The sequence below is a fragment of the Zootoca vivipara genome, chromosome 7, assembly GCF_963506605.1.
Source record: "Zootoca vivipara chromosome 7, rZooViv1.1, whole genome shotgun sequence".
NCBI classification, from domain to species: domain Eukaryota; kingdom Metazoa; phylum Chordata; class Lepidosauria; order Squamata; family Lacertidae; genus Zootoca; species Zootoca vivipara.
Genome location: NC_083282.1, coordinates 62,836,634 through 62,861,626, shown reverse-complemented (window position 1 = coordinate 62,861,626; position 24,993 = coordinate 62,836,634). Strand labels below are relative to the sequence as shown.

The 24,993-nt window shown below is 39.4% G+C and overlaps 1 protein-coding gene across 7 annotated transcripts in view; it reads left to right on the top strand.

Moving 5' to 3' along the window:
* Positions 1-24,993, top strand: part of TRIM33 (tripartite motif containing 33) — a 63,866-nt gene that overhangs the window by 25,834 nt on the left and 13,039 nt on the right. For 2 of the 7 annotated variants that reach the window (XM_035121656.2, XM_035121653.2), the window contains exons 5-16: positions 1,768-1,884; positions 2,479-2,593; positions 6,180-6,326; positions 9,098-9,215; positions 11,150-11,329; positions 14,144-14,391; positions 14,596-14,763; positions 15,345-15,545; positions 17,162-17,294; positions 18,694-18,757; positions 23,203-23,362; positions 24,453-24,799. In XM_035121656.2, the coding sequence (XP_034977547.2) occupies positions 1,768-1,884; positions 2,479-2,593; positions 6,180-6,326; positions 9,098-9,215; positions 11,150-11,329; positions 14,144-14,391; positions 14,596-14,763; positions 15,345-15,545; positions 17,162-17,294; positions 18,694-18,757; positions 23,203-23,362; positions 24,453-24,799 (1,998 nt within the window). The remainder of the gene's footprint in view (positions 1-1,767; positions 1,885-2,478; positions 2,594-6,179; positions 6,327-9,097; positions 9,216-11,149; positions 11,330-14,143; positions 14,392-14,595; positions 14,764-15,344; positions 15,546-17,161; positions 17,295-18,693; positions 18,758-23,202; positions 23,363-24,452; positions 24,800-24,993) is intronic. The other 5 variants (XM_035121652.2, XM_060277161.1, XM_035121655.2 and 2 more) reach the window with 4 other exon arrangements.

Sequence of the window (24,993 nt, the reverse complement as noted above, 5' to 3'; positions counted from 1 at the left end):
AACAATGATAAGACAGACTAAGGCTTGTTTCCTCCCTGATGTGGCAGCATCATAGTGGTGAGGAGTGAAATGGGAACTGGAAATTTTTGAGTAGTGTGGACCACATTAAACCATGCTGCTCCTTCACTTAAACCATAGTTCATTTAACTGTGGTTTAATGTGATGTGTAAACAAGGCCAGTTTATGAAAAGGAACAAAAAATAAATGGTTCATGAACTGATGTATGCAATTAGATGCTAATATTTTAATAGGATTGGCACTGATGATGCTGACTCTATAACAATGTTTAGGCTATTATTGCATGAGTTCATTCTGTAGATTGATGCAACACTGAATGTTAATTGTTTCAAAATCACTGAGTTTATGAAAGAAATATGATTCAGCAAATGGCTACCTCTGGTCAAATATGCATATAGGCATCATTTAAGCAGAAATACTTGTCTTAGCTTCCATAATTAGTACTTTGAAGAATGCATCTGTAACATTGCCGCTTCTATAGCATTAATGCAGCTTAATGAAAACATTTATCGTTTTCCAGTTGAATACATTGATTTGGTTTGTAAGATCGCCCTGCTGAACTTTATAAACTGGTGACTTCTTAGAGGTACAGGAAGCTGTGCATAAGGAAAGAAAAAAATCAGTGTAGTAGTGCCTGCCTCTGTATGCTAGGATATTTGTGTTCAGTCTGTTATCTTTGCACCTTCTAGGGCATACTTCTAAGGTAATTTCCTTGTTTAAATATTTTAGTTCTTCAGGGAAATTCTCATTATGTTGTTTCTGGAGCATGAAATTCTTGAGGTTAAGATTGGTCACAGATTTTTAGAATAACATGCTATTTCAGAAACTTTGGACAATATTAATTTGATATTAATTATTAACAGTATATGGATAGTTGATTGAGCTTTTTTGCTAACCAGTTGGCTGGGTCTGGTTTACTAAAATAAAGATGGCAAGCTCACGGTATTCTTCTTGCCTTATAGATGGACCACTACAATAGCTTAGATTCATATGTAATGCAGATTGCAATCTGGACAAGTACAGTACAAATTACTGAGACATGAACCCTGGTAATAAAATAAGACAACAGATATAATACAGTGTATTATATTCACAGACTTATGTTCATGAATAATATTTTCTGGCATCTGCAGCAGTGAAGAATAGCAAAATTTGACGTGCAAGGGATTCTGCAAAAGCTTGACCATTTCATTGTGATTCCATATATTTGATTATTATTTAATATTTTTATGCTGCTTTTCCAGGGTTGAGTGCAGAGCTTTTTATTCAAATAAAGTATTGGAATAACCTATACATAAGTGGTTCATAATATTTAAAAAGTAAAATATCAGTGAAGCAAAAACAAACCATTTAATGAATGGACAGTTCAGCATGAACACATAATTCAGCCTTCCTGATAAAATATTTGTGCAGAATGCAAATGATTTTTCACAAAATCACCACATAGCTTATATTCTTGGATTTCTAGAAACACTGGATTTTGTTTTGAAAATTGAAACAGAGGTGTTGCTAATGGCCTTGAGATCATTCTGTTTGCAAGGGGTTGTACTAGATGACCCTTCCAACTCTATAATTCTATGATTCGATCAAGAAATCCCCAATTGCAAACCTGTCTTTTAAGCATTCCTTACCAATGGTATTTAGGCAGCTGCCACTTTTCACGTTAGCAAGCTTATGTTTCAATCCAGTATTTCCTCTTACTGCAGTGCTCCTGCTTGATAATTGCATGTTGTTTTTTGCTTTGGAAAGGTACCAGTTTTTGGAAGAAGCGTTTCAGAATCAAAAGGGTGCTATTGAGAATCTATTAGCCAAACTCCTTGAAAAGAAGAATTATGTTAACTTTGCAGCTACTCAGGTGCAAAATAGGTAGGTGATTATTATTATTTCTATAATAATGCTTATACTATATTATTCTTTTCTTCAGATGGGCTAGTTTATAGGACTACAAAAATTCTAGCCTCTGAAGATGGAAGTAGAGCAGCTATTCATCCTGATCCAGCAAACAGAATCCACGTGTACGAATAGATTTCTGCAAATGTTATCTGTTGTACCAGATTCACAAGTGCCTGTTTAATGCAGAACAGTGTGCCCATGTCCTTTGCAGCTTTGGCGGGGAGAGCCTTCCTCACTAACAAATTAGAACGTCCAGGCAACCTCCCTGCCCTTTTGCGGCTAAAGATGGAAAGTATGTGCATACCACCTGTGCAGTTACTGCAGCACTGCACTGTGTTTCATTACTCTGGGATCTTAATTGATGAAGAGTAGGTTAGAAATTACTTGTAAGATTTTCCTCTTAAGAATGAATGGGAAAATATGGTTGGATGTTATGTTGTACTGAAGTTGAACATACTTCATATAAATCTGTAACTATTTATATAATACGTTGAATTTTTGCTTGAGGGGGGAAAAGGTTAAAAATGTTGCAATGCTACTGCCTGACAGCACATTTCTCTCTTTCAGGATAAAAGAAGTAAATGAAACTAACAAACGAGTAGAACAGGAAATCAAAGTGGCTATTTTTACCCTCATTAATGAAATCAATAAAAAAGGAAAAGCTCTCCTACAACAGCTTGAGGTACAACTAAATGCAACATAAATAAAAATGTTTGGCATGAATCCTGCTGTGATCTTTGCACGTATATGGCTTCTTCTGTCTTGAATAACCCTGTGGTTGGTTTTGTCCATTATGAAATTCTTGGCGCATTTCACACACGATGCTAGCAAGCATGATTACATTCAAACTTTGTATATCTCTGGTTAGTTTAAATTACCCAGTTTAGTCAAGCAAGCCAAGAGTCAAACTGTGGCTTATTATCCTGACTTGTTAACAGACTGTAGTTTAACCTAACCAGATTTCCCTCCAGTTTGCACACAATTGTGCTCATGGCTATTGTGTTCATTGTGTTCATGGCTATGCTGGCGGAAAGTGGGGAGCATGTGTGCCTGAGGCTTGCTGCTGCTTGTGCATATAGTCCTAAACTACGGCTTAGCTAAGTACAGAAAGGGCCATTGAGTTCCTTTCGCAATATGCCTGCCTAAAACCAACATGGATTGTAAATATTCATGACAGTTCAGTAAAGCACAAATTGCAGAGTCACTCGGTAACATAACTTTTTAGTGTGCTGCTTTCTGTGTAATGTCTCATAAAAATCTTACCCTTTGTCAAATGCATCATTTTTAATTTTGAAATATCTCATTGATATTTGTCCTACCCTTCAGATTTGTGTGATTGCATCCATACCCTACATTTAAAGCACTCTTACACCACTTAAACAATCATGGCTTCCTTCAAAGAATTCTTGGAACTTTAGTTAAGAGTGCTTGTAGCTCTGTGAGGGGTCTCCTCATGGCTCACAGCATCCTTGGGAAAGTACAGTGTGCAGGATTATTTTAGTGGCACTAATTGAATCTGTAGTTAACAATTATAATTCTTCTGACTTTGATGCAGATTATTATTTTTTCAGTGGATGACAAGTTACTAGTCATCTACATTGCAGCTTTGTGTCTCATTACAATATTGGGTTGTTCATTCCCAAGTCCCCTGTCACAGGTTGAAAGGGTGTTAGTGATGTGGGTTGCTCAGAACATTTTGAATTGGACAATTTTCTGATGACTTTAATCAGTTGGGATGAGATTTTACATGTTTGGCTTTTATATTCATAAAGAAAATGTTTTTAATATGCTAATCTTATACATGGTACCAATATCTCAAAATGGTTTCCATAGCCAGATGTAGTTCAGTGGAAATATTGAAAAGGAAAATAATTTACAAAATTCACAATGTGGTATAATTTTTATAGTCAAATTGTTGTTATGGGAATACTTGTAATTTTTTTTCAAAATACAAAAGCCTAATAGAATACCCCTCTCCTTGTTACATTTTAAGGAGAAAAATTAAGACACTGAAAGGCAGTATTAACAATGCAATCCTATACATGTTTTTTCGGATGTAGCTTCCATTGAGTTCAGTGGGGCTTACTCCCAGGTAAGTGGGTATAGGATTGCAGTCAAATTTTAGTACACCCAAAGGTACTGTGCGTGTACTGTGCTCCTAATAAAAAGTTAATTGCAATTTAGAAACGGCACAATTTGAATGGTATTCTATCCATTCATTATGATACTAATTAATTCTTATAAACAAATGAAATTCTAGAAATAGATGATTCTTTACATGAAAATAAAAATAGTAAAAAAATTTTTTTAAAAAATGTGACCTATAACAGTGATGTTGCTTTTGTAGAGTTCTTTGAAACTTTACATATTCATATGCCATGTTGTCTTCCCTTGTGATGCCCAGAGGTATAGATTGCCCCACTTTTTGCTTTAATTTTGATAAAATTACTGAGATGCCTGAAAGCAAGGCTATTAAAACCCTAAGCTCTGTGGTAACAAGCACCAAATGGGATGGTATGGGGGATGTTTATTGCTAGTGCTATATTTATTTGATAGGTTAAGTAGGTGATGACTGCTTGAAGCAAACTTGGTCAAAATGTAGATACAAAGCTAGCTTTAACAACTTGCATCAAATTAGCACTTTTTGAAGAAATAAATCATAATGCAAAATTATGGAGCAGTTACAATTCTCTTGTAGGTTTTTCCTTTTTTGTGAACTGCCTTGAGCATCTTTTAGGTGGATAATGTATAAAATAATAAGATTGTATATATGGGATGTAGCCAACATCATGTGAGTAGAAGGCAGGCTCACACAGTGGATCTTTTCTTTCTCCCCTCTTCTCTGCAGTCATCTGTATCATCCCTTGCCCTGCCCCCAAAAAGCTGCTCCAGAGGGCTGGGAATCACTACCAAATATCACAGGGCTCTGTTGTTCTGTGAGCTATAGTGGTAGGAGGAATTGCCCATAATCGGGCAGAACAGGCTTTTCCCTTCTTCTCCTCTGAGGCCCCATCAATCCCCCAAACCAAAGGGTCCCCCAACCTCTGGAGCAGATTTTTGGAGCATGCAAAGAGCTATGGGGAGCAGAGATAAAGGGAAATAATAATAATAATAATAATAATAATAATAATAATAATAATAATAATAATAAATTTATTTATTTATTCGTACTCCGCCCATCCGACTGGGTTTCCCCAGCCACTCTGGGTGGCTTCCAACAAAGATTAAAATACATTAAAATGTCAGACATTAAGAAGTTGTTTTCTAAATGTCATCTTCAGATGTTTTCTAAATGTCAGGTAGTTGTTTATCTCTTTGACATCTGATGGGAGGGTGTTCCACAGGGCGGGCGCCACTACTGAGAAGGCCCTCTGCCTGGTTCCCTGTAGCTTTGCTTCTCGCAGTGAGGGAACCGCCAGAAGGCCCTCGGCGCTGGACCTCAGTGTCCAGGCAGAATGATGGGGGTGGAGACGCTCCTTAACGTATACTGGGCCAAGGCCATTTAGTACTTTAAAGGTCAGCACCAACACTTTGAATTGTGCTCAGAAAGGGTGGGGTATAAATAATAATAATTATTATTATTATTTGTGTGACTGGAATCTCATTCTGCTCATGCACAAACATCACTGGGTACAACCCAGCATCTATGTTTTAAAATAATCTAAAATTAACTACACTTTTCAGCATTACAGGAAAGAAATACATCTGAAGTAGTTGCTTGCAGTTTCACTAACACTAATGATTCCAATTATGGTTACTGGGAAACTGGAGGAAGTCATGTCTAAAATAAATCCATCTGTGAGACTGAAGTTTGCAACGATAATTAAACTGAATAAGAATGGATGGTATTGCCAATGACTATAAATATTATTTATTACAATTGTATCCAATTTTCTTCTGTTGTTGTTTGAACTTTTGAGTTCTGACAAAGTCTCCCACCCAACCACTTACTTAGCTTCAGCAAGTTTTCAGCAGTGTACATTTTCAGATCATGTCCATGCCAACATGATAATTGTAATTTTAAAAAACAATTAACAGAATCCAATGAATTGTTTTTGTTCTGCACTCAGTGTCAGTACGGCACAAATTTATTCTACAAATAAAAGTCCACTCTCAAAATGTTGGAATTTACCCACTATTTGTTATATATAGCCACACTTCTGATTTACTTCTCTACTAAGTATCCACATGTTGCATAGATAGATGTTTTAATTATTGCATTGGTATTATTTTTTAAAAATGGATATGTGTGCACTGTTTCTATTCAGACTGTAACAAAGGAGAGACAGATGAAGCTAATACAGCAGCAGAACGATATCAGTGGTCTGTCACGGCAGGTGAAACATGTGATGAACTTTACTAATTGGGCCATTGCAAGTGGCAGCAGCACTGCATTACTCTATAGCAAGCGACTGGTAAGGAAAGCTTTGAATTCCAGTATAGCATAGATTATACTCTTATTCTTGCATTGAATAAAAGAATATTGCATCACGGAGATCCATGTTTTTCTTACTCTCAAAGTTTTGAGGTAAGTACAGCTAATGCCACTTTGCTAATATTTGTACAAGTATTTCCAGTCCACACTTTATTCCAAACTTGATATTTAAATTACTGTAAAATTTGGAAGTTTGTTTGTTTGGCAAGCCAGCTAGCCCTGACACATGCTGCTTTTTGATTAGGTAAATGCAATGCTGCAATACATAGTGTTGACAATTATGTAGGTCTTTCTAGCAGGTGCTGAATGGTTTTTTACCTGTTCCCGAATCTATACAGGAGTTGATGTCAGGCCAGATAGTTTCTGGTGGTTACCTAGGCTTCATGATGGTCAGCTGAGGGGCAATTTGTTGGCTTCTTTGCAAAGTTCATGGAGTTAGATGTTGTTTCAAACAAACAGTTTCACTTGTATAGACAGTCACTGAACCTTTAGTGCCTTGTAGCTATATGTAATTTACTCAGTACCAGTAAAGTGGGTCTGAAAAGGACTCCACCATAACCAGCAACCTTTCCATTGACGGTGTGTTGGTAAAGCAGCTATAGCAACAACTCACCTCTCCAGAAGGGTATGGGAGAATGCGATGCTAACAACCAGTACCAAGAGGAAGGTCTACCAGGCTTGCATGTTGAGCACACTGCATGATGGAAGTGAGTCAAAAGCAACTTAGACCCACCAGGAGCGACACCTCAATGCCTTCTGTAAGCGCGGTGTCGGGAAGATTTGGGGCATCACATGGCAGGACAGAGTCTCAAACAAAGATGTGCTCTTCCAAGCCCACATTCCCACCATGTCCACACTTCCGTCTCAGCGACGTCTACTGCAGCTTGGTCACGTCCACACAATGGAAGATGGCCAGATCCCCAAAGATGTACTTTATGGGGAGCTGTTTTTAGGCACCAGGCCTGTTGGCAGACCAACTCTATGTTACAAAGATGTCTGCAAATGTGGCATGAAGGCTGACAACATTAACAGTGCCATGTGAGAATCTCTTGCAGATGACCGCATGCTTGAAGACAGTCAGTCAGGTCATGTATCCATAGTAGTGTCCAGAGGAGAAATGATCACTGAGAGAAGCACAGAAAGAAGAAATGCCATGGTGCATCTGTAACAGTGAAACCAGACACCTTTATTTGTTCCACCAGCAGTAAAACATGTTTCTCCCATATTAGTCTATTCTACAGCCACAGCAGGCACTTTAATTCTCCAATGGTTTGACTTTACCCACCCGATGGCTCACTCTTCCATTGTCTCTTCAGACAGACATATGCCATTAGTTTTAACAGTTATATACCATCCAATGAACAACTCCATCTGGGTAGTTAAGTTAAAAACCATAACAGCATTCACCAAGAATTCTAAAGAGTAAAACTTTTCCCAAGGAAATTTTTCCATTTCCCCTCTCTAGTTCTAGTTATTTGTAAAACAAAACAAAACCCAAAAACACAGGATAAAGTAAAACCAAAAAACAGAAACTTCAGTTGATGAAGTTGTCACTTGATTTGCTTCAAGTCAAAACCAGTTTTAATGATGGACTGCAAATCAGAACTAAAACCCTGGTTGCATAAAACCATATCTGAATGTGTTTTATTTGATTAAGTTTTACCTTCCATATTGGACTACATTTGGCAGCTGCCTTAAATGTTTAGCACATTTATATAGCATGGAAAATTAATATAGTATTTATAAAAGTTGTGTTTACATGATATTTCAGATGCCAATTGAAGTGGGCCATCAAAATTTTACTTGCATCACTGCTTACCGCCTTGGATCAATATCAGCAGTTGCTGTGAACTGATCCTGCTCAATTCTCAGTAATTCCTGTGTCTGTTTCAGTGAAAGACAGGAAGCACATTTTTCCATTAAAATTTTAGTACTGTACTGGAATTTGGCATTTAGCTTGACAGAAGTGCTGCTGGAAGATAAGGGGAACAAATTAAGGGGAATTTACTATCATTTGTGAGTATTGGTATGGCTCACTCAGTTTGTAATTCCAAAGTGATAAAAGTCTAGCACCTTGCTCAGGGTGTGTGTCTTTCACTTTGAATGACATGAGTTTTGGGTGACGCCTTAATCATTGAAGCAAATTGGAATTTAAAACCAATTCCGGGGTTTTGACTTACAATAGATCTTTTCCCATGTCAAATTGCATCGTTTGCTTTCTACTCACATGGGGAAATTAAAGTCTTGTTCTATATTTTGTGTATGTTTTCTGTGTTATCATTTGAACATTGATACAACTAAAGTCAGGCATGTATAAGAATACAAGTTACCAGATTGTTCTAAACTAGGCTTATGAACTCTGGGTGGTATCAGACTAAGCTATTCCTAAAGTAGATCCATTGAAATAAAATGAAATGGTTGCAATTTTCATTCCACTGGGTATACTCTGAATGTGGCTTAGTCCTGTGCCACCATCTATTTGCTTAAAATCTACCTTCTTATATTTTAGAAGTATTGCACTCCAGTAGTAATTCTCTTGCAACCTCATGTTTGTATCCTGCAATTCTTCTAAGGGACTGAAAATAAGGTTTAGCTTCATAACATTTCTATGAGATAGGTTAGGATAAGAGATGGCAACTTGCTCAAAGCCACACAAAATTGCTGACAATTTGCATTTTGTTTTGTCGACTTCTTTTTGTTGACTCTCTGCACAATGTCATCACTAATCTGAGAGTGTTTGTCTTCTCACAGATCACGTTCCAGCTGCGACATATTTTAAAAGCACGATGTGATCCTGTCCCAGCTGCTAATGGAGCAATACGCTTCCATTGTGATCCCACATTCTGGGCAAAGAATGTAGTCAACTTAGGTGAGAGGGTGTTCCATTTTTCTGAAAGCTGAATTCAATGTGCAAAAATTCTTAATATGATGAGTAGCATGAAATAGATAGCATTTTCTGTAGACTACCACTAAAATTGGTGGTAGTGGCTTGGATCCATTCATACCACAAAGCTTTTTTTCACTGTATAATTGCATAAAATTTTCTGACTTTAAGCAGACATTAAGCCAAACTCCCCTTGTTTGGCAAGTCCCCTCCTCCCCTGTGCACATGATGAACTGTCATCTGTTTGCTTGTATGGGGTTGGATCCGAGCCAAAGCTTTTATAACATATGCAGCCACTCACTACCCAGGTGCTTCTCTCAAACTATGCTTCTGCTTTGCATGCACTCCCTGTCACTAGAATAGTTCTCTCTACAGTCTGGATGCATCGTTATTCACTTGGAAATCAATATGCCTTGATAGGTAGCGTTGCATCGCTGTTAGTCATCGAATACGGTGGTGTTAGGCTACTTCAGATGCTTCTCCAGATTTTATACAGCTTGAATAGTCTTCCAAGATAGCACTGTGACAAGAGAGGTGGAGTGATGAGCAGGCACCAAAGCGGGGAAAGGAGGGTCATGACATTGGTGATGGAGGAGGAGTGAAGAGTGTCTGCTGAACTACATGCAAGATTACTCTGTATAGATCAGTAGTGATTCCATGTACTCGGTTGGTCATTCCTTTCTATCCCTCTCTAGTAATAAAGGACACTGGAAAGTGTCAGTCTTCAATCAGTGTGCTTCCTTGAAGGGGAAAGCAATTGAGGGTCAAATCTGGTAGCCCACATTCAGGCGTTCAAAGAAGACTCGTTTGTTCCAAATTTCTTAGTATGTTAGGCTGCAACTTAGTTGCCATATTTCTACAAACAAAGAAGAAGAAAACAATACACATGGAAAACTCAGTCTAGTATTTGTCCTGTAGACTTAGTAATATGAGTAAAACAGCTAAACAGAGCTGAAAACTTCCCAGAACTTTTAGCAGCACATTTTAGATACTCTAAGACAGGGGTCCCCAGACTTACCGAGCGGCGGGCCGGTGCCCGCCGCGCCGACCGCGCGGTGGGCCGGACTGCAGGGGAGTGCGCGCGCAGCGGGCCGGAGGGCGGGGGAGTGCGCGCCCGTGCGCATGCGCACACGCACACGGGCGGAAAAAAATCGGCGAAAATCGCTTGTGCGCATGCGTATGGGCCTCCCCCGACCCGGAAGTGCACCAGAAATGACCTCTTCCGGGTCGGGAGAGGCCCGTACGCATGCGCACAAAGGATTTTCGGCAATTTTTTGCCGATTTTTCAGATCGCCGCTGCGCCGCGCGCCGTGAGAGCGGGCGGCGGCAGCGGGCGGCGGGGGTCGTCGCGGGCCGGATTGGAAGGCCGATTGGGCCGCATCCGGCCCGGGGGCCGTAGTTTGGGAACCCCTGCTCTAAGAGAAAATTGGGCACCGGATTTCAACTGGTCCCAAAATACTTTTGCTTGGTATTGGCAGGACATTTTGGCTTTAAAGACTTGTTAACCTTCCTTATAGCAACAGATTAGATGAGTGAAAACAAGATTCCTTCAGTGATGCAATGGCTGAGCAAAGTGTATGCATGGCAAAGCTCTAGTATCAAGTGAGAGACAGCTTCACAGGAGAGAAATCTATACCTTCCTGCATGGCTCTCCAGCTTTTGGCATATATAGGAGAAAGGGCAATAGCAGGCAAATTCCCATTTAGATCCATGTTTGTGTATTAAAATCTCTTCCTTCATGTGTTAGACTTCTATACCTCCCCATAGTAACTACAAGTAATATAAAAGAACAGAGAACGTTGATGAGAGAATTTGTTGGTTGGATAATTAAGAGCCAGGATAGGATACTGAGCAAAATAGATTAGAGCCTCTTAGGTGTGCACATGTCCATACCAGGTTTTTCCCGTGTTCTTCTCCAGCAGCAACTCCTCTTACTCTGTTGGAGGACATTTTCGAGGTTCCTCAAGCTTCAGGGCAGCTTGTTGGGCACTGTGAGGGGATGCTTCTGGAAAGGGGGAGGTATCGGAACCCCCCACTACATGTGCAGAGCTCATCATGTGGCCCTTTGGATTGGGGCTATACCTTGGGAACTGAAAAAGGTATTGGAAATGAAGTCTTGGAAAACTACATTTAAAAAATATTTTCAGAGGAATCCTAGAGGGAGCAGAAAGTAAAAATAAATCAATAAATCTTGTCTTTAATTTACTGAAGAATGAACAGTGATGAGGATGGCCTTTGACAAATGCATATGACTAGAACAAATCTCTAGAATCAATGCAAGGATAATTCTGAAACTGGGGAAAACCATGGGTGTCATTGTCAAGTTCCTAAATAAACTGTGAAGAGAGGGATCTCCTAATGCAGTTAATGGTACTGGAGTGCAAGTACTGATTTGGCTCCAGTAACACTGAATAAAAGATTTCTAAGTGATAATTAATTTTAGACCTCCATTCAATAAATAGTGGGTGTGTGGTCTTGCATAAAACAGATTGTCACCCTTCCAGGAAGTTGTATTTGTTTTAGAATTACTAAAGTTGAGTTGAAGTTGTGATGCAAGATAATCTAAAAATACACAAATCACTGCAGCTTACAGTAGAATAGATTCAAGGAAGTTACTAGTTTTAGAATTCAGATGATCAACGAAAGGACAGACCAAAAACTGGGCAAAAGAAAACAGACCTTGCTTGTTTAAAAATGCAGAGGGGTAGTTACACATTTATCAGACAATTCACATTAATTTGCAGAAAGTTTCTTGAGCAACTAACAAATGCAAAACTTTTAGCTAAAATGGAGAATTGAAATGCTTGTCTTTTGTTTGGTGACACAAATTCAGTTCATTATAAGTATTTTAAGATGCATTACAGTGGTACCTCGGTTTATGAACACAATTGGTTCTGGAAGTCTGTTCATAAACTGAAGCATTCATAAACTGAAGTGAACTTTCCCATTGAAAGTAATGGAAAGTGGATTAATCTGTTCAAGACGGTCTGCGGAGTACTCAACCTGAAGTGTACTTAACCCGAAGCATGGGTGTTATTAGTTCCGGAAGTCTGTTCATAAACTGAGGCGTTCATAAACTGAAGCAAACTTTCCCATTGAAAGTAATGGAAAATGAATTAATCCATTCCAGATGGGTCCGCGGCGTTCGTAAACCAAAAATTCATAAACCGAGGTGTTCATAAACCGAGGTTCCACTGTAATCTGGATTTCTGTAAAACCAGCTTAGAGGCTGTCCAAGAGACAAGTGTCTGTTGGGCATGTGATGCACACTAGGACTTGCTATAACTCTTGCTGCTTCAGCTATGTCACGAGGTCTGTCAGAAATTGGTTTGAGAAATTGTACTGCAAAGGCATTAGTACGTGCTCAGACGCTTCCCATATAGTCTTTTGAATCTGGGGCACAGTACTTAAAATGTAAAATTGGGGAGGGGGGGACCTATAGCCTTCTAGGTTTTCTACAATTCCTATCATTCCTGAACTTGGCCATGCTGGCTGAGGCTGGTGAGAGGGAGTCCAACAACATCTGGAGGGTCACAGTCTCTCCATGCTTGTGTTAAAGTTGTGAATCACTCAAATTCCTGTTTGAATGATGAAACAGAAAAATCATATTGCTAAACAGCGTGGTCTTATTTGCAAATAACTTGGAGGCATCTTTGCTTCAATCTCTCACCGCTCAACTTAATCTTTGAAAGCAAGGACAGAAGTACATAGCTGGCTGTTGTGTAGTTCTGAATTAAGGGACACTGCAGTATTTCATCTCAGCATCACTACACAAGACAAGGGGTGGAATTAAATGTTGCACTCTTCTGATTGTTCCGTCTTCTGAAGCATTTCAGCAATCTCTTCCTTCCCCTCCGCACACTGTTCTGGGGGTTCTCCCAATTCTTCAGAGTGGAATTGGAAGAGGTGGCAGGGAGGTGAGGGGAAAGCCCTGTTGCACTACTGAGAGCCCTTGTGCTGACGTCTGCTAGCGTGCCAGCTTAGTTGAATCAGAAAGATAATTTGTTTAATGTGATTATAATGGAAAGACTCTTACATGTAAAGAAACACAAGGCTCCTATTATCCTAAAATGGTTATAAATGTTCTTAGGTTTTGTTTTATACTTACAGCATTAACAGAAAACAGTAAATTATCTTACTTTTTATTTTTTAAACCCACATAAAGTGCAGCATGGCTATAAAATAAAAAATAAGTTTAAATGATCCGAATAAAGCCAGCAAAAACCAGAACAATGTTCTAATGGCCCCAAGGCACCTAAACATGTTTCTAAAAATGAAAAGACTGGGGGAAGGGTTTTTACCTGGCATCAAAAAAAACCCTACAGCTTAGGAGCCAGGCAGCTGTCTCTGGGGAGGATATTCCATAACCCGGACACCACTTGCAAAAGGCCTCTGGTGTAAAAATTACAGAGCTATATTTGTATGATTTTCTGTCTGTCATCTTTTAGTCTCTTAAGTATTAAATGTGTTTCCTTTAAAAATCTCTAGAATGCTTAAAGTTACAATATATAATTTGCATATTATGCACAAGCAATAATTATTTTGTATTTAAGGCTTTTTCCTTCTAATGCTATGCAAATGAGTTCATAAAATATAGAATGCTTATTGATGACACAAAATTACTTTGTTGCAAAAATGTGTTGCATGGCGTTGATTGTGATGTATGTTTATGCATAAAACTAAGGTAAGATATGGGTACACCAGAGCCAATCTCTTATTTAAAGCCAATAAGGAAGTGCAAATAATTACCGGTCTCTGAATATATTGATTAAAAGTACATTTATTTTTAACTTTTATCTTTTTAGCTGCTGTGAAGCTAGGGTGTACATAGTGTAAAACTTCTAGATTGTTAACATTTAGCTTAAAATAAATAACTTTGTGATTGACAATTAATTCTCTCTCCTGTTGTTTAGGTAATCTTATTATTGAAAACAAACCAACCCAAGGTTATACTCCTAATGTAGTAGTGGGGCAAGTTCCTCCGGGAACAAACCACATCAGCAAACCTCCACAGCAAATTAATCTTGCACAGCTTCGGCTCCAGCATATGCAACAGCAGGTGTACGCACAACAAAAACACCAACAGTTACAACAGATGAGGATGGGGCAGCCTGCAGGACAGATCCCTCGCCAGGCAGGCCCACAGATGCTGCAGCAACAGGCAAGTTTCAGATGATCTAAATTAAGACACTCGTTGTAGACACTAAAGTGCACCTTTGGCACTTTGAGTTCTACCTTATTCCACAAAGTTTAAGGTAGGGTTTACAGCGCTGTCTTGTAAAGCACAAAGATGCATCTTCATTTTCTTCACTTGGCAAAGAGGACTGCTTTTATCTCATCTTTTAAAATACATAATGTTTTGTAGCCTCCGAGGTTGATAAGTATGCAGACCATGCAGAGGGGAATGAATTGCGGTGCTTTCCAAGCCCACCAGATGAGAATGGCTCAGAACACTGCTCGTCTCCCAGGGATATCGCGTCACAACGGGCCCCAGTACATGATGCAGCCACACTTACAAAGACAAGTATATGCTGTGTGCACATTTTGTTTCCCATCTTTGATTCTGGACTTTTGATTCAGCTCGGCTTCTATGTGTATATATCAGCTGTGAAACCTCTTTTAAAGGGACATCTACTTCCATGTTGCTGGCTGTTCAAAGAGCCGCATAATAGGAATCTTGTAAAATTTTGGATATTACTAGCCACATGCAGAGTTTTTAAGCTAATGGAGCATCTAATGAAATGCACTTGCTGCCACATTTTACCTTTCACAACTTTATTGCCTTCTGGCTGGATAACCAGCATGTTAATATGGGAATAATTTGTTACGTTCTCCGATTGAGGGGAAGTAGAAAGCTTGCAAAAAGGTTTAAAAAAGAGGAGAAAAAAGTTTATGCTTAAAATTTCTATGGAACCTTCTGACCTATAAAAAAGTGAATAGAATGCAAAATGTGTTAGAAGGTTTAAAACAATTATCAGCAATGGGAAACTCATGGATAGAATTCCTGGAAAGCAACAAGCTTTGAAAATTTCCAGTTTTGCATAGGAAAGGGTTTGCTCCTTATCATAACAATATTTTTTCTCTCTTGCTTCCCCCTCTCCTTTGTCTTGGCAGCATTCAAACCCAGGACATGCAGGTCCCTTCCCAGTTGTTTCAGTGCACAATAATACTATCAACCCAACAAGCCCTACAACAGCCACCATGGCCAATGCGAACCGTGGTCCAACAAGCCCATCTGTAGCAGCAATAGAACTTATTCCTTCAGTAACCAACCCAGAAAATTTGCCTTCCTTGCCAGATATTCCTCCTATACAGGTTAGTATGCTATATCAAATCAGATGAAAGCTAATAATACAACATCAAAATTTCTAGCTATTAATTGTGTGTTTGGTGTCAACACTTAAAAAACTGTATTGAAAAGGTACATTTGACTTGGGTCATCTCATAAACTGACCAGAACTGTCTTGTTTTCCTAATCAGCTATGAAACTCACTGGACAAATCACTGTGTCTCGTCCTAATCTGCTTCACTCTTTCATTGCATTTTACACCATTTAGTATCACTATTCTTATTTAGAATCTTTTTTTTTTGCTGGGGGGTGGCATTTATGATTTTTAGAACCTGTGTCTGTAAATTTATTCTGTACTGAAACTAAAATGCAGGAAATGTTTTCAGTTCAGCTGTATGTCTTCTAAGGTAGGGATTGCTAACTCCTGGGCCACATGGCTCCCTCAAGATGTTTTTGTGTCCTCCCAGTTTGTCATTTAATGAATTAACACCCCCCCCATATGCTTCTATGGGCCCTCTGCAGTGATGCCAAAAAGTTTTTTTTGTTCCCAGCCCACAAGCACATACACAAGGCTTTCCAAATGTGTCCATTAAAAGTGTGTTTTTAACTTCTAAAACACTTCTACTATCATGCCAAAATGTGTGTTTTATTTGGGGGTTTCACTTAATTGCTTTTGTAACTCCCTCACAACCTTCCTAAACTGTGTCCTTAAAAAAAAAGGCCACACAATCTTTTTCATTTGGGCCCTGGCCAATTTTACATGAAGTTCCTGCAGTGTTGATTATTGATGGGTCAGTGCTACCCTTGGACCTTGCTTGAAGGAAAAGCCCTACTACAAAATAAATGTATTCTTTTTTAAAACTAGATCAGGTATCCTAAACTATTTTTGCCATCCACCCTGATCAGCTTAAATATATATATATATTCCATACTTCTAGTGGCAACCCTCTTAGTAATATTGAAAGCATATGGTTTCTCCCTTTCTACCGTGTTTCTCTGAAAATAAGCCATACCCCGAAAATAAGCCATAGTGATAGGCAGTTTAACCTTGTAGGTTAAACTGTACCAAATTTAATAATAAAAAAGACATCCCCTGAAAATAAGCCACCGTGGGTTTTTTTGAGGAAAAATAAATATAAGACGGTGTCTTATTTTTGGAGAAACATGGTGTGTTTATTGTCCTATATTTGAATAAGATAGTTAAAACATACAAATCAGGGCAACTTGCTGAGTAAAATATAAGGTACAATGAAAGAGTTCCAAAAGCAGTGGAAATTGTTCTGAATGTAGACCTCTCTCTGACACAAACCTATGTATCAGTATTGACAACTGAGTTTGAAGTATGCTTGCTTCTTAAAACTCATTGAATTTTAAGATTTTGCTACAATATTCTGTGCTAAAGTTTATTAATAATTTGTAGCTATGTCATTTCCTAGACTCCTTGATTATACATGCAGGAATTTAGCAAATACAAATATGGCAAAATTGAGTATTCAGCTGTTTGTTTTCCCTTATTATATGAATCAGTGCTAGTGCTTTAAACTCCTTCAGTGAAAATACAGATGATCCTCAAGCTGTCATTTCTAGCATGCTGCATTTAGACTTGGCAGAATCACTGTGTGGCTGTCCTCCTTTATTTCAGCTGGAAGATGCTGGTTCCAGTAACTTAGATAATTTACTAAGTAGGTATATCGCAGGCAGCCATCTACCCCCTCAGCCTATAAGCAGTATGAATCCCTCCCCTGGGCCCTCAGCCCTGTCTCCAGGCTCATCAGGTAAGCTGGGAAGAGGCAGTGGGCATATGTACATTTCTGCTTAAATTGAGACCTGCTTAAAACAATCAGCAACTTTAATAATGACTGCTCCAAATACTTTAAAGAAATTTGATGTTTCCAGTACATTTTCTCAGGTCTTAACATCCCTTTTTTAATCTCATCTAGTTATCTCTAGTAACTTCTGCAATAATGCTGATGAGCACTTCTTTCTCTTTTCCAGTGTCTGTACCTTTTATGTAGCTGTGATTTAGCCCAATTTTTATGCATGAAATAATTTCCCCTTCATGAAATAACCTGTAAATGAGAGGGCTATAGAAAGGAGTACAGCATTGTAGCTACCAGCTCACTAGAAAGAGTAACCCAGTCTGTGCAGCAAAAAGATTCCTGCTCAACAAGCCGCAAGTAGAAATAGATTTAAAACGGTATTATTGTGGCTCATGAGCCCAATAGTTTTAAAGTACATACCAGCAACTATTGCATTGTGACTACAAGCTTTAATCCTGTAAGCGTTAAAATTAAGTTTTCTGTACCACCCATCATCATTGTTTCCAAGGCAGTTTCCAGAAAACCAAAACAATAAAATCACAATATCATAATACAGTATACAACAATAGTTCATAAAATGAGTGCAATTGCTATGGCTAGTATGGAGCTGAACAGCAATCTCTTTTCATATCTGTTCCATGCTCTGGTGCTTCTGTACTATTTATATAGACTTGCAGCTGTGTAATATTCTGTGCCAGAGTGCAATTGAAGTCCTGTTCTTGAAATTCATCTGCCACTGTGAAAATTCAGTCTAGCATAACTTGCTTATTTGTGCCACTTCTGTGGAATGTTGGAAGTAAGTGCAAAATACAGAGAGGAGGAGAAACTGGGTTTATAGACCTTTCTCTACACACCTGGACAAATGGCAGTACTAAAATTGCTCTGAATTATACTTCATACTTCACAGTGTGTAAGGTCTCTTTCAAAATGTATTGCTAGTAAATCAGCATTCATTCCTTTTTACTCTACACTTCAACCTTTTCAGTTGTCCCTGATTATTCCCAGGGTTGTCAGCCTATATTACTGTAGGTTCTCTTTAAATGTATCATATGTTTGTCGTTAATATGCAGTCACTAATAGTCCTTTATGATAGTTGCAGCAGAATAAAGTAATTGGGATTAGAAATAATTTAGGGCTTGGCTTAAGACGTAAGGAATCAGAGCAACTATTTCATTTAAGGGGGGGGGAATTGTGAGATTAATAAACTTGAAATGTCATTGAATGTAGAAGTTTTGAATTATTTTAGTTCCAGTGGTACTGTCTGTACTAATACATAGGGTATCACTTGTATAACTTTAGATGTGCAGTTATACAGCTCATGCTGCTGGTGTAAACAATGATTCATCCTTCTTAGGTTTATCCAATTCACACACACCTGTGAGGCCACCTAGTACCTCCAGCACGGGCAGTAGAGGCAGGTGAGTTGAATGGCTTCAAAACCTGATACTAAGTTATTGAAGTGTATAGAGAACTAAATGCATATTGCCGAATTTTTAAAAGTCCCACTTAAGAGACACATTGAGGCTTTTAAAAACCATGTGCCCAAAAATATGGAAATTGTAAAGCTCACATTTTGACCACTGCACCACATAAAGAGGAAATGCATTTTATATTCTCTCATATTTTGATCACTTACAGTTTAGGCTCTATGCATACACACTTTCTTTTGGTCTTTCAGCCCCCACTTCTATCCTCTATCACAGGGGAACAGAGTAGTTGACGACAGAACACAGGTGGCAGGGAGCCAAAGCACAAATTAAATAGGGCCAAAGGATTCACATTCTGTGTGTGTTTTGTGTGTATGTGTCTATATCTATACATACACAAACACATACTTTGCTTTGCTTTCTGAGCTGTTCACTGAGACAGCTCATTTCTTACCATGGAAACATAGTAAGCTGTTCATAGAGGAAGATTGCTCTTTTCTCCCCCTGGGCAGCTGGGCAGGGGGACTCAGTCATGTCCATTCTCCCCTGTTGCTCCTCTGTTTTTACCTAATAAATGGGGGGATCTCAGGAAGGGAAGGTTTAAATCTCCCCACTTCACAGTTTTCACTCCCACCAATGCTGCTTAGCTGATCAGAAGGTAGTAGGTCAACTATGGGGAAACAGTGGCCTAGGAGGAGGTAAAACCTGTGGAGAGACTGGTAAATTAGAGGTTTCCAATCACTGTTCTACAGGTTAGGAGAACAGCCACTTGGGGTAAGTTCTAAATCAATGTTTAATAATATATATGCTTGTAAATTATACCGTACATAAAAAGGTTGATAATGAACCTCATGCTGCAGAGCCCTGTCTGTGCATGTTCAAGTAAAAGTAAGACCACCAAAGTTATTATTTATGCCTTATCAAAACATCAGACTTGCTCTGCTCAGGTTATAAATTCAGAAGAATTAATTCAGTTAAAACAAACAATTCTCTTACAAAGCCTAATTCTGTGCGCTTTTACTCATAGATGTGAAAACTCTGGCTAGGCTCAGATGTAATGCTAAACTATACATTACATGCACGAGCTCAGGCTCAGATGTCTCCTTCTCCCCATATGTGGCTGCAAGGAGATCAGAAGCTATTACTTCCTTTAACCAGAGTGTTTGAAGCTGGGAGAATATGGTTTGGAGAAGACAAGACCCAAACATGTTTGGCTTGACTGTCTTGGCATGTTTGAACAAACCAGTTTAACAAAAATCCTTCCTGCTTAAGATGTAATGAGAAACTCTGCTTACTTTAAAACAAAAAGTGAAATCTTCCAATCTTCTCATTGTGGCCACACCAGAGAAGGAAGGGGTGAGCATGCAAGGTTGAGGCTTTTTTTTTTAAAAAAAGTATTTTTTATTCATTTTACAGAATTGATTACAAAAACAAACACAATACCCAACACAACAATACAAAATAATACGAAACAAACAAACAAAAATACCAATCTAATATAAATTCAATTTTTATCATTGTTATGTGGACTTCCCCATGTCCCCCCTATCTGATTTCCATTTCCAATCCTCTTTAGCAATTTATTCTATCATATTTATATACATTTTATATCTCATAACCCTATTTATGAATTCTGCACTTTCCTGCCTCTCCCCCTCCCCCCTGGGACCTCTCCCTGCCACCAGAAGACCCCCAAGTGAGGAAAAGAGAAGGGCAGTCCTTTATGTCTAGCCTCTCCCCCTCCTCTCCACCCTTAAGTCCGCCCTGCCACCAGAGACTCCAGGGTGAATGAGACAAACAGGGGCCAGAGGCTTTTCTACTAATCCAACAATTCATATTTACTTTAATCCAATTTATACCTTATATTCTATATCAATTTCTAAAACACAAAAATATTTCTCTGTCAGCCTATAACTCTTCCAAATATCTCCATATTTTCCAAAATTTAATTTTAATTACACAATAAAATTTATTTTTTTAACTAATCATAATTTTTTTCACCCCCTCCGCAGCTGCAGATTCAATTTCATCCTTTAACAAAAAAACCATAAAATCTTAGCCTATCCAGTCCAAGTTCTAACCAAAATTATCAATCCATCCAAAAATACAATTCAATTTTTTCACCCCACTCCCCTTCTCCACTGGTTCAATGCCCCTTCATCGAATTTCTCTCCCTACCACCTCCCAAACCACCCTCTACTTTTGCCCTCAATATTGTCCTTTGCCATTTTCAGGTCTTCTTCACTTCTCAGCCAAAATTCATCTTCTCTCCTCTGTATGAAAACACAGTCCTTTAGTATTTCTTTAATCATTGTGTCCTTCTTTCTCCTTCCCAATCTTTCTCCTTCCCATCATTTCCCCTCTCCTCTTCCATCTCCTCTTCTTCTTCATTCTTTTCCTGTAAATCCATGATGCATTCCCTGAATTTCTGTGTTTCATAAATACATGCCTCCATTTCCTGTCTGTTTTGCACCATTAAGGTCAACATAGTCTGGTAAAAATCCTCTGTTATGTCTCCCATCTCTCTGGTCTGAAGGCCGTGACAGACAGGAAATGGAGGGAGGGAGGCTTCTCTCCAACTCAAAATCGAAAGTTATTTCGCAGCTGGATAGGGAGCTGAAGTTGAAAATATCCTCTCATTGTGACGTCACAATGCTTTTCCGAAGCATTGAACTGGGGCGTTACTTTGAAGTCAAATTCAGCAATTTTGCAGGGCTTTAAAATCCACTTAAATTTCTTCCCCCCTTCTCCTGCTTCTGGGGGGAAGATCAAAGTCTGAGCTTTGGAAGTTCTCGCTTTTAAAAAAAAAATTCCTGGCTTTGGTGCACATCCTTGCTTCCCAAGTCTCTCAGTGGGTAGTGACCAGCTTCTGTTTTTAAATCCCTCCCGTGGCCAAATTCTTTTTTCCAATTAAACAAATATCGATAGTACTCATGGTACAGTTCTTTTTAGAGAATTTTCCTTAGAAGAATTGATCGCTGGTGCCAAGCAATCCCACAGCTTCGTGCCGTCAAAGGTAACAATCTTAGTCCGTTGTGTCTGCTGCTTTCACTCCCTCGCTCTCGGGGGCTCAAAACAGAGCCTTGCCGGGGAGGGAGGAGCTTGCCTTTGACACCCGCCGGACGACTATGCCCCCCAAATGCTTGATTTGGGGTTCTTCTGGGGGTCCGCTGCACTGGAGCGGCTCCCCCCGCCTTTGACGCGCTAAGGTCCACTCCACTGAACGGACCTTTGACTGCAATGGTGTCACGCTCAACCGGACGTTGACCGGTTGAGGCTTTTTTTTTTGCCAAAGTTGTTGAGCTTCCGGATGTATGGCAGCCCTAATGTGAACTAGTCTGTTCATATATGGAATGTAGGTGTCAGTGTGCAACAAGGGGGCCACTGCCACTGTGATGATTCTTAACTTCATCATTGCTCCTAATCTAGAGGGCTGAAACATGAAGGGGAAATGCATGAAACTTTAGTTGTAAATGAGCACAATATGTCAAAGTACAATGAGAGGAATGCAGCATTGCGCTCTTCTGATCGTTCCATCAGTGAAAGCGTTTCAGCTTGCCAGATGGAATGATCCTCCCTTCTCCTCCTGCCCCGCCGTGCTGTTCTGGGGGTTCTCCTGACCACCACCACCCACCAGGCAGAGGGGAGGGTGCTGGGGGAGGAGAGGGAAGAAGCCTTATTGCAGGCTTCCCCAACCTCGGCCCTCCAGATGTCTTGAGACTACAATTCCCACCATCCCTGACCACTGATCCTGCTAGCTAGGGATCATGGGAGTTGTAGGCCAAAAACCTCTGGAGGGTTGAGGAAGCCTGCCTTATTGTGTAAACTGAAGCCCCTGCATTGGGGTTCTTGTAAGAACTGTGGTTATTGAACATCTAAAAAAGCAAGCTTCGATGAGGAAAAATTAGCTCTGCTTTCTTGAAAGGGAAGTTCCACCTTACCAAACTTATAAAAGTCTTGAATTTCTCACTTTAAAAACAGTGCATGAAGTCAATGAAAGGGACTCTTTAGTACCGGTAGTATACTTGGATTTTTGAAAGGTATGCTTTTTATCAGCAAAAAAGATCAGGAAACAAGACCCTTAACTCCTTTAGCTAGAATGTTTAAATTTCAGTGTGCAATTTTTCTGAAATTTGAACAGCTTGTATATATCTCTCAAAAGATTCTCAATACCAGACTCTAATGACAGAGACAAATTTGATATTTAGGACATACTGATTTTATGTTTGGTAAGGTGCTAATAATCCATTCCCTCCCTAATTTTGAACCACTTCTACAGCTGTAAAAACCAACTTGGTTATGATGCCTCCTAACCAAGTGCTTCTTCCACTTACGAGCACAATAGCTTTCACTAATTATATGGAATTTTTAATTATTTCAGTTCTAGCATTTTGAAGTGCAAATTAAAATGTGTGCATAATCTCTTTGCTTTCCAGCTGTGGTTCATCAGGCCGAACTGTGGAAAAGAACAATATTAGTTTCAAGACTGAACATGTGAAAGTTAAACAGGAGCCAGGCACAGAAGAAGAGGTATGCAGTTACTCGGGACCAGTGAAGCAAGAAAAAACAGAGGATGGCAGGAGGAGTGCTTGCATGGTAAAAATCTATTTGTATGTTGTACAATTTATCATACAAACTATCAGCAAAGAGAACTGAGGGCATTTATATTTTATTGTTTTAGAGTTGTGTTACTTCCCAAGCCCTCCCCCTTAGGGCTTGGCCAATTCTCTCCCTATAATGCAGTAGTGGTCAGTGAGGTGATAAAGGTGGGGCTCAGTTGCTCTCCTGGCTTCCCAACACCATGAGGGTCACTGCTTCCCTCCTCCTCCTCAGCTGTTATTGTGCAGTAGGTTGCAATGCCACCTTTCTGTGACCAAGAGTGATGATACTATTAGATTTTTTATAATTCGTTATAGAAAAAGTAGGCATGTAGTCATTCCAATGCTCATTTTCTAACTCAGAAGTTATTTGGAGAGTTCCACATGGGACTAGTTTGAAACAGATTTGCCACGTTAGAGATGACCCTTCAAAATTAGTAATTTCTGGCACAGAGGAAGCAAGCAATACCGTACCTAGTTTGCATAGGAATTGTGTAGAGCCAGTATTGCACAATTCCGCTTGCACAATTCAAAAGAGGCCTCCTATTTCAAAATATTTTAAGTTTGTTAAAATGTTTATTAAATAAAGTGCACTGGAAACTCTGTACAACTTCTCTGAGAATTGTCTGCACATGGCATGTGCATTTCCCTTTTGTTGAAATTATTTGTTTACAGTCTACCCCAACTTCATCTTAAAAAAGAATGTTTTATCAATATTTGAGAATACAACTGTAAAAGGTCAGTAAGATGTACAAATCAAAGGGGGGAAAAACGTAACTGTGACTTAGTGAAGTACATAGGATGTTTATATCATGTTTTTCATCTTCAATATTAAGAAGTAAATAGGGAGCAATGGGAGGGTCAGCCCATAGCATTTTGATAAAGCTGAGCTGAATGGGGGAAAGCGCTGTGGAGACATGGAAGTACAGGTTAGAGAGACAAGGAGGACAGATTAGATTGCCTATGTTATAATAAAGAAGGCAGGCAGGGGCTGAAAGGGGGGGGGCAGAAAAAGGAAGGTGGAAAAGGCAGCAGTCTCCTACCCAAGGCAATTTCTCATAGATTTTAAACTTTTGCCTTTATTTCAGCTTAGCAGTCCTGAGAGCAGCTTGACTCCACCACTTTCCACAAACTTGCATTTGGAGAGTGAATTGGAAGCACTGGGAAGTATAGAAAACCATGTTAAAACTGAACCAGCGGACTTGAGTGAAAGCTGCAAACAGTCTGGACACAGTCTTGTAAATGGCAAGTCCCCAGTGCGTAGCCTCATGCATCGATCAGCTAGATCTGGAGGAGAAGGCAACAACAAAGATGAAGATCCCAATGAAGACTGGTGTGCTGTGTGCCAAAATGGAGGAGACCTGTTATGTTGTGAAAAGTGCCCAAAAGTTTTCCACCTCACATGTCATGTACCCACTCTCCTCAGTTTCCCAAGGTATGAAAGCATACAGGAACATTGAAGTCATAATGAGATAGCAGCAGCAGCTATCTTCTGTCAGCCAACAGCAGGGATGGGAAGCCTTTTTCAGCCCTAGGGCTGTATTCCTTCAAGGACAACCATCCAGTAACTGCCTATCGGGATGGCAAATTTGAGGAGGCTGCATTTGCCTCACTAGTAGCCATGTTTGC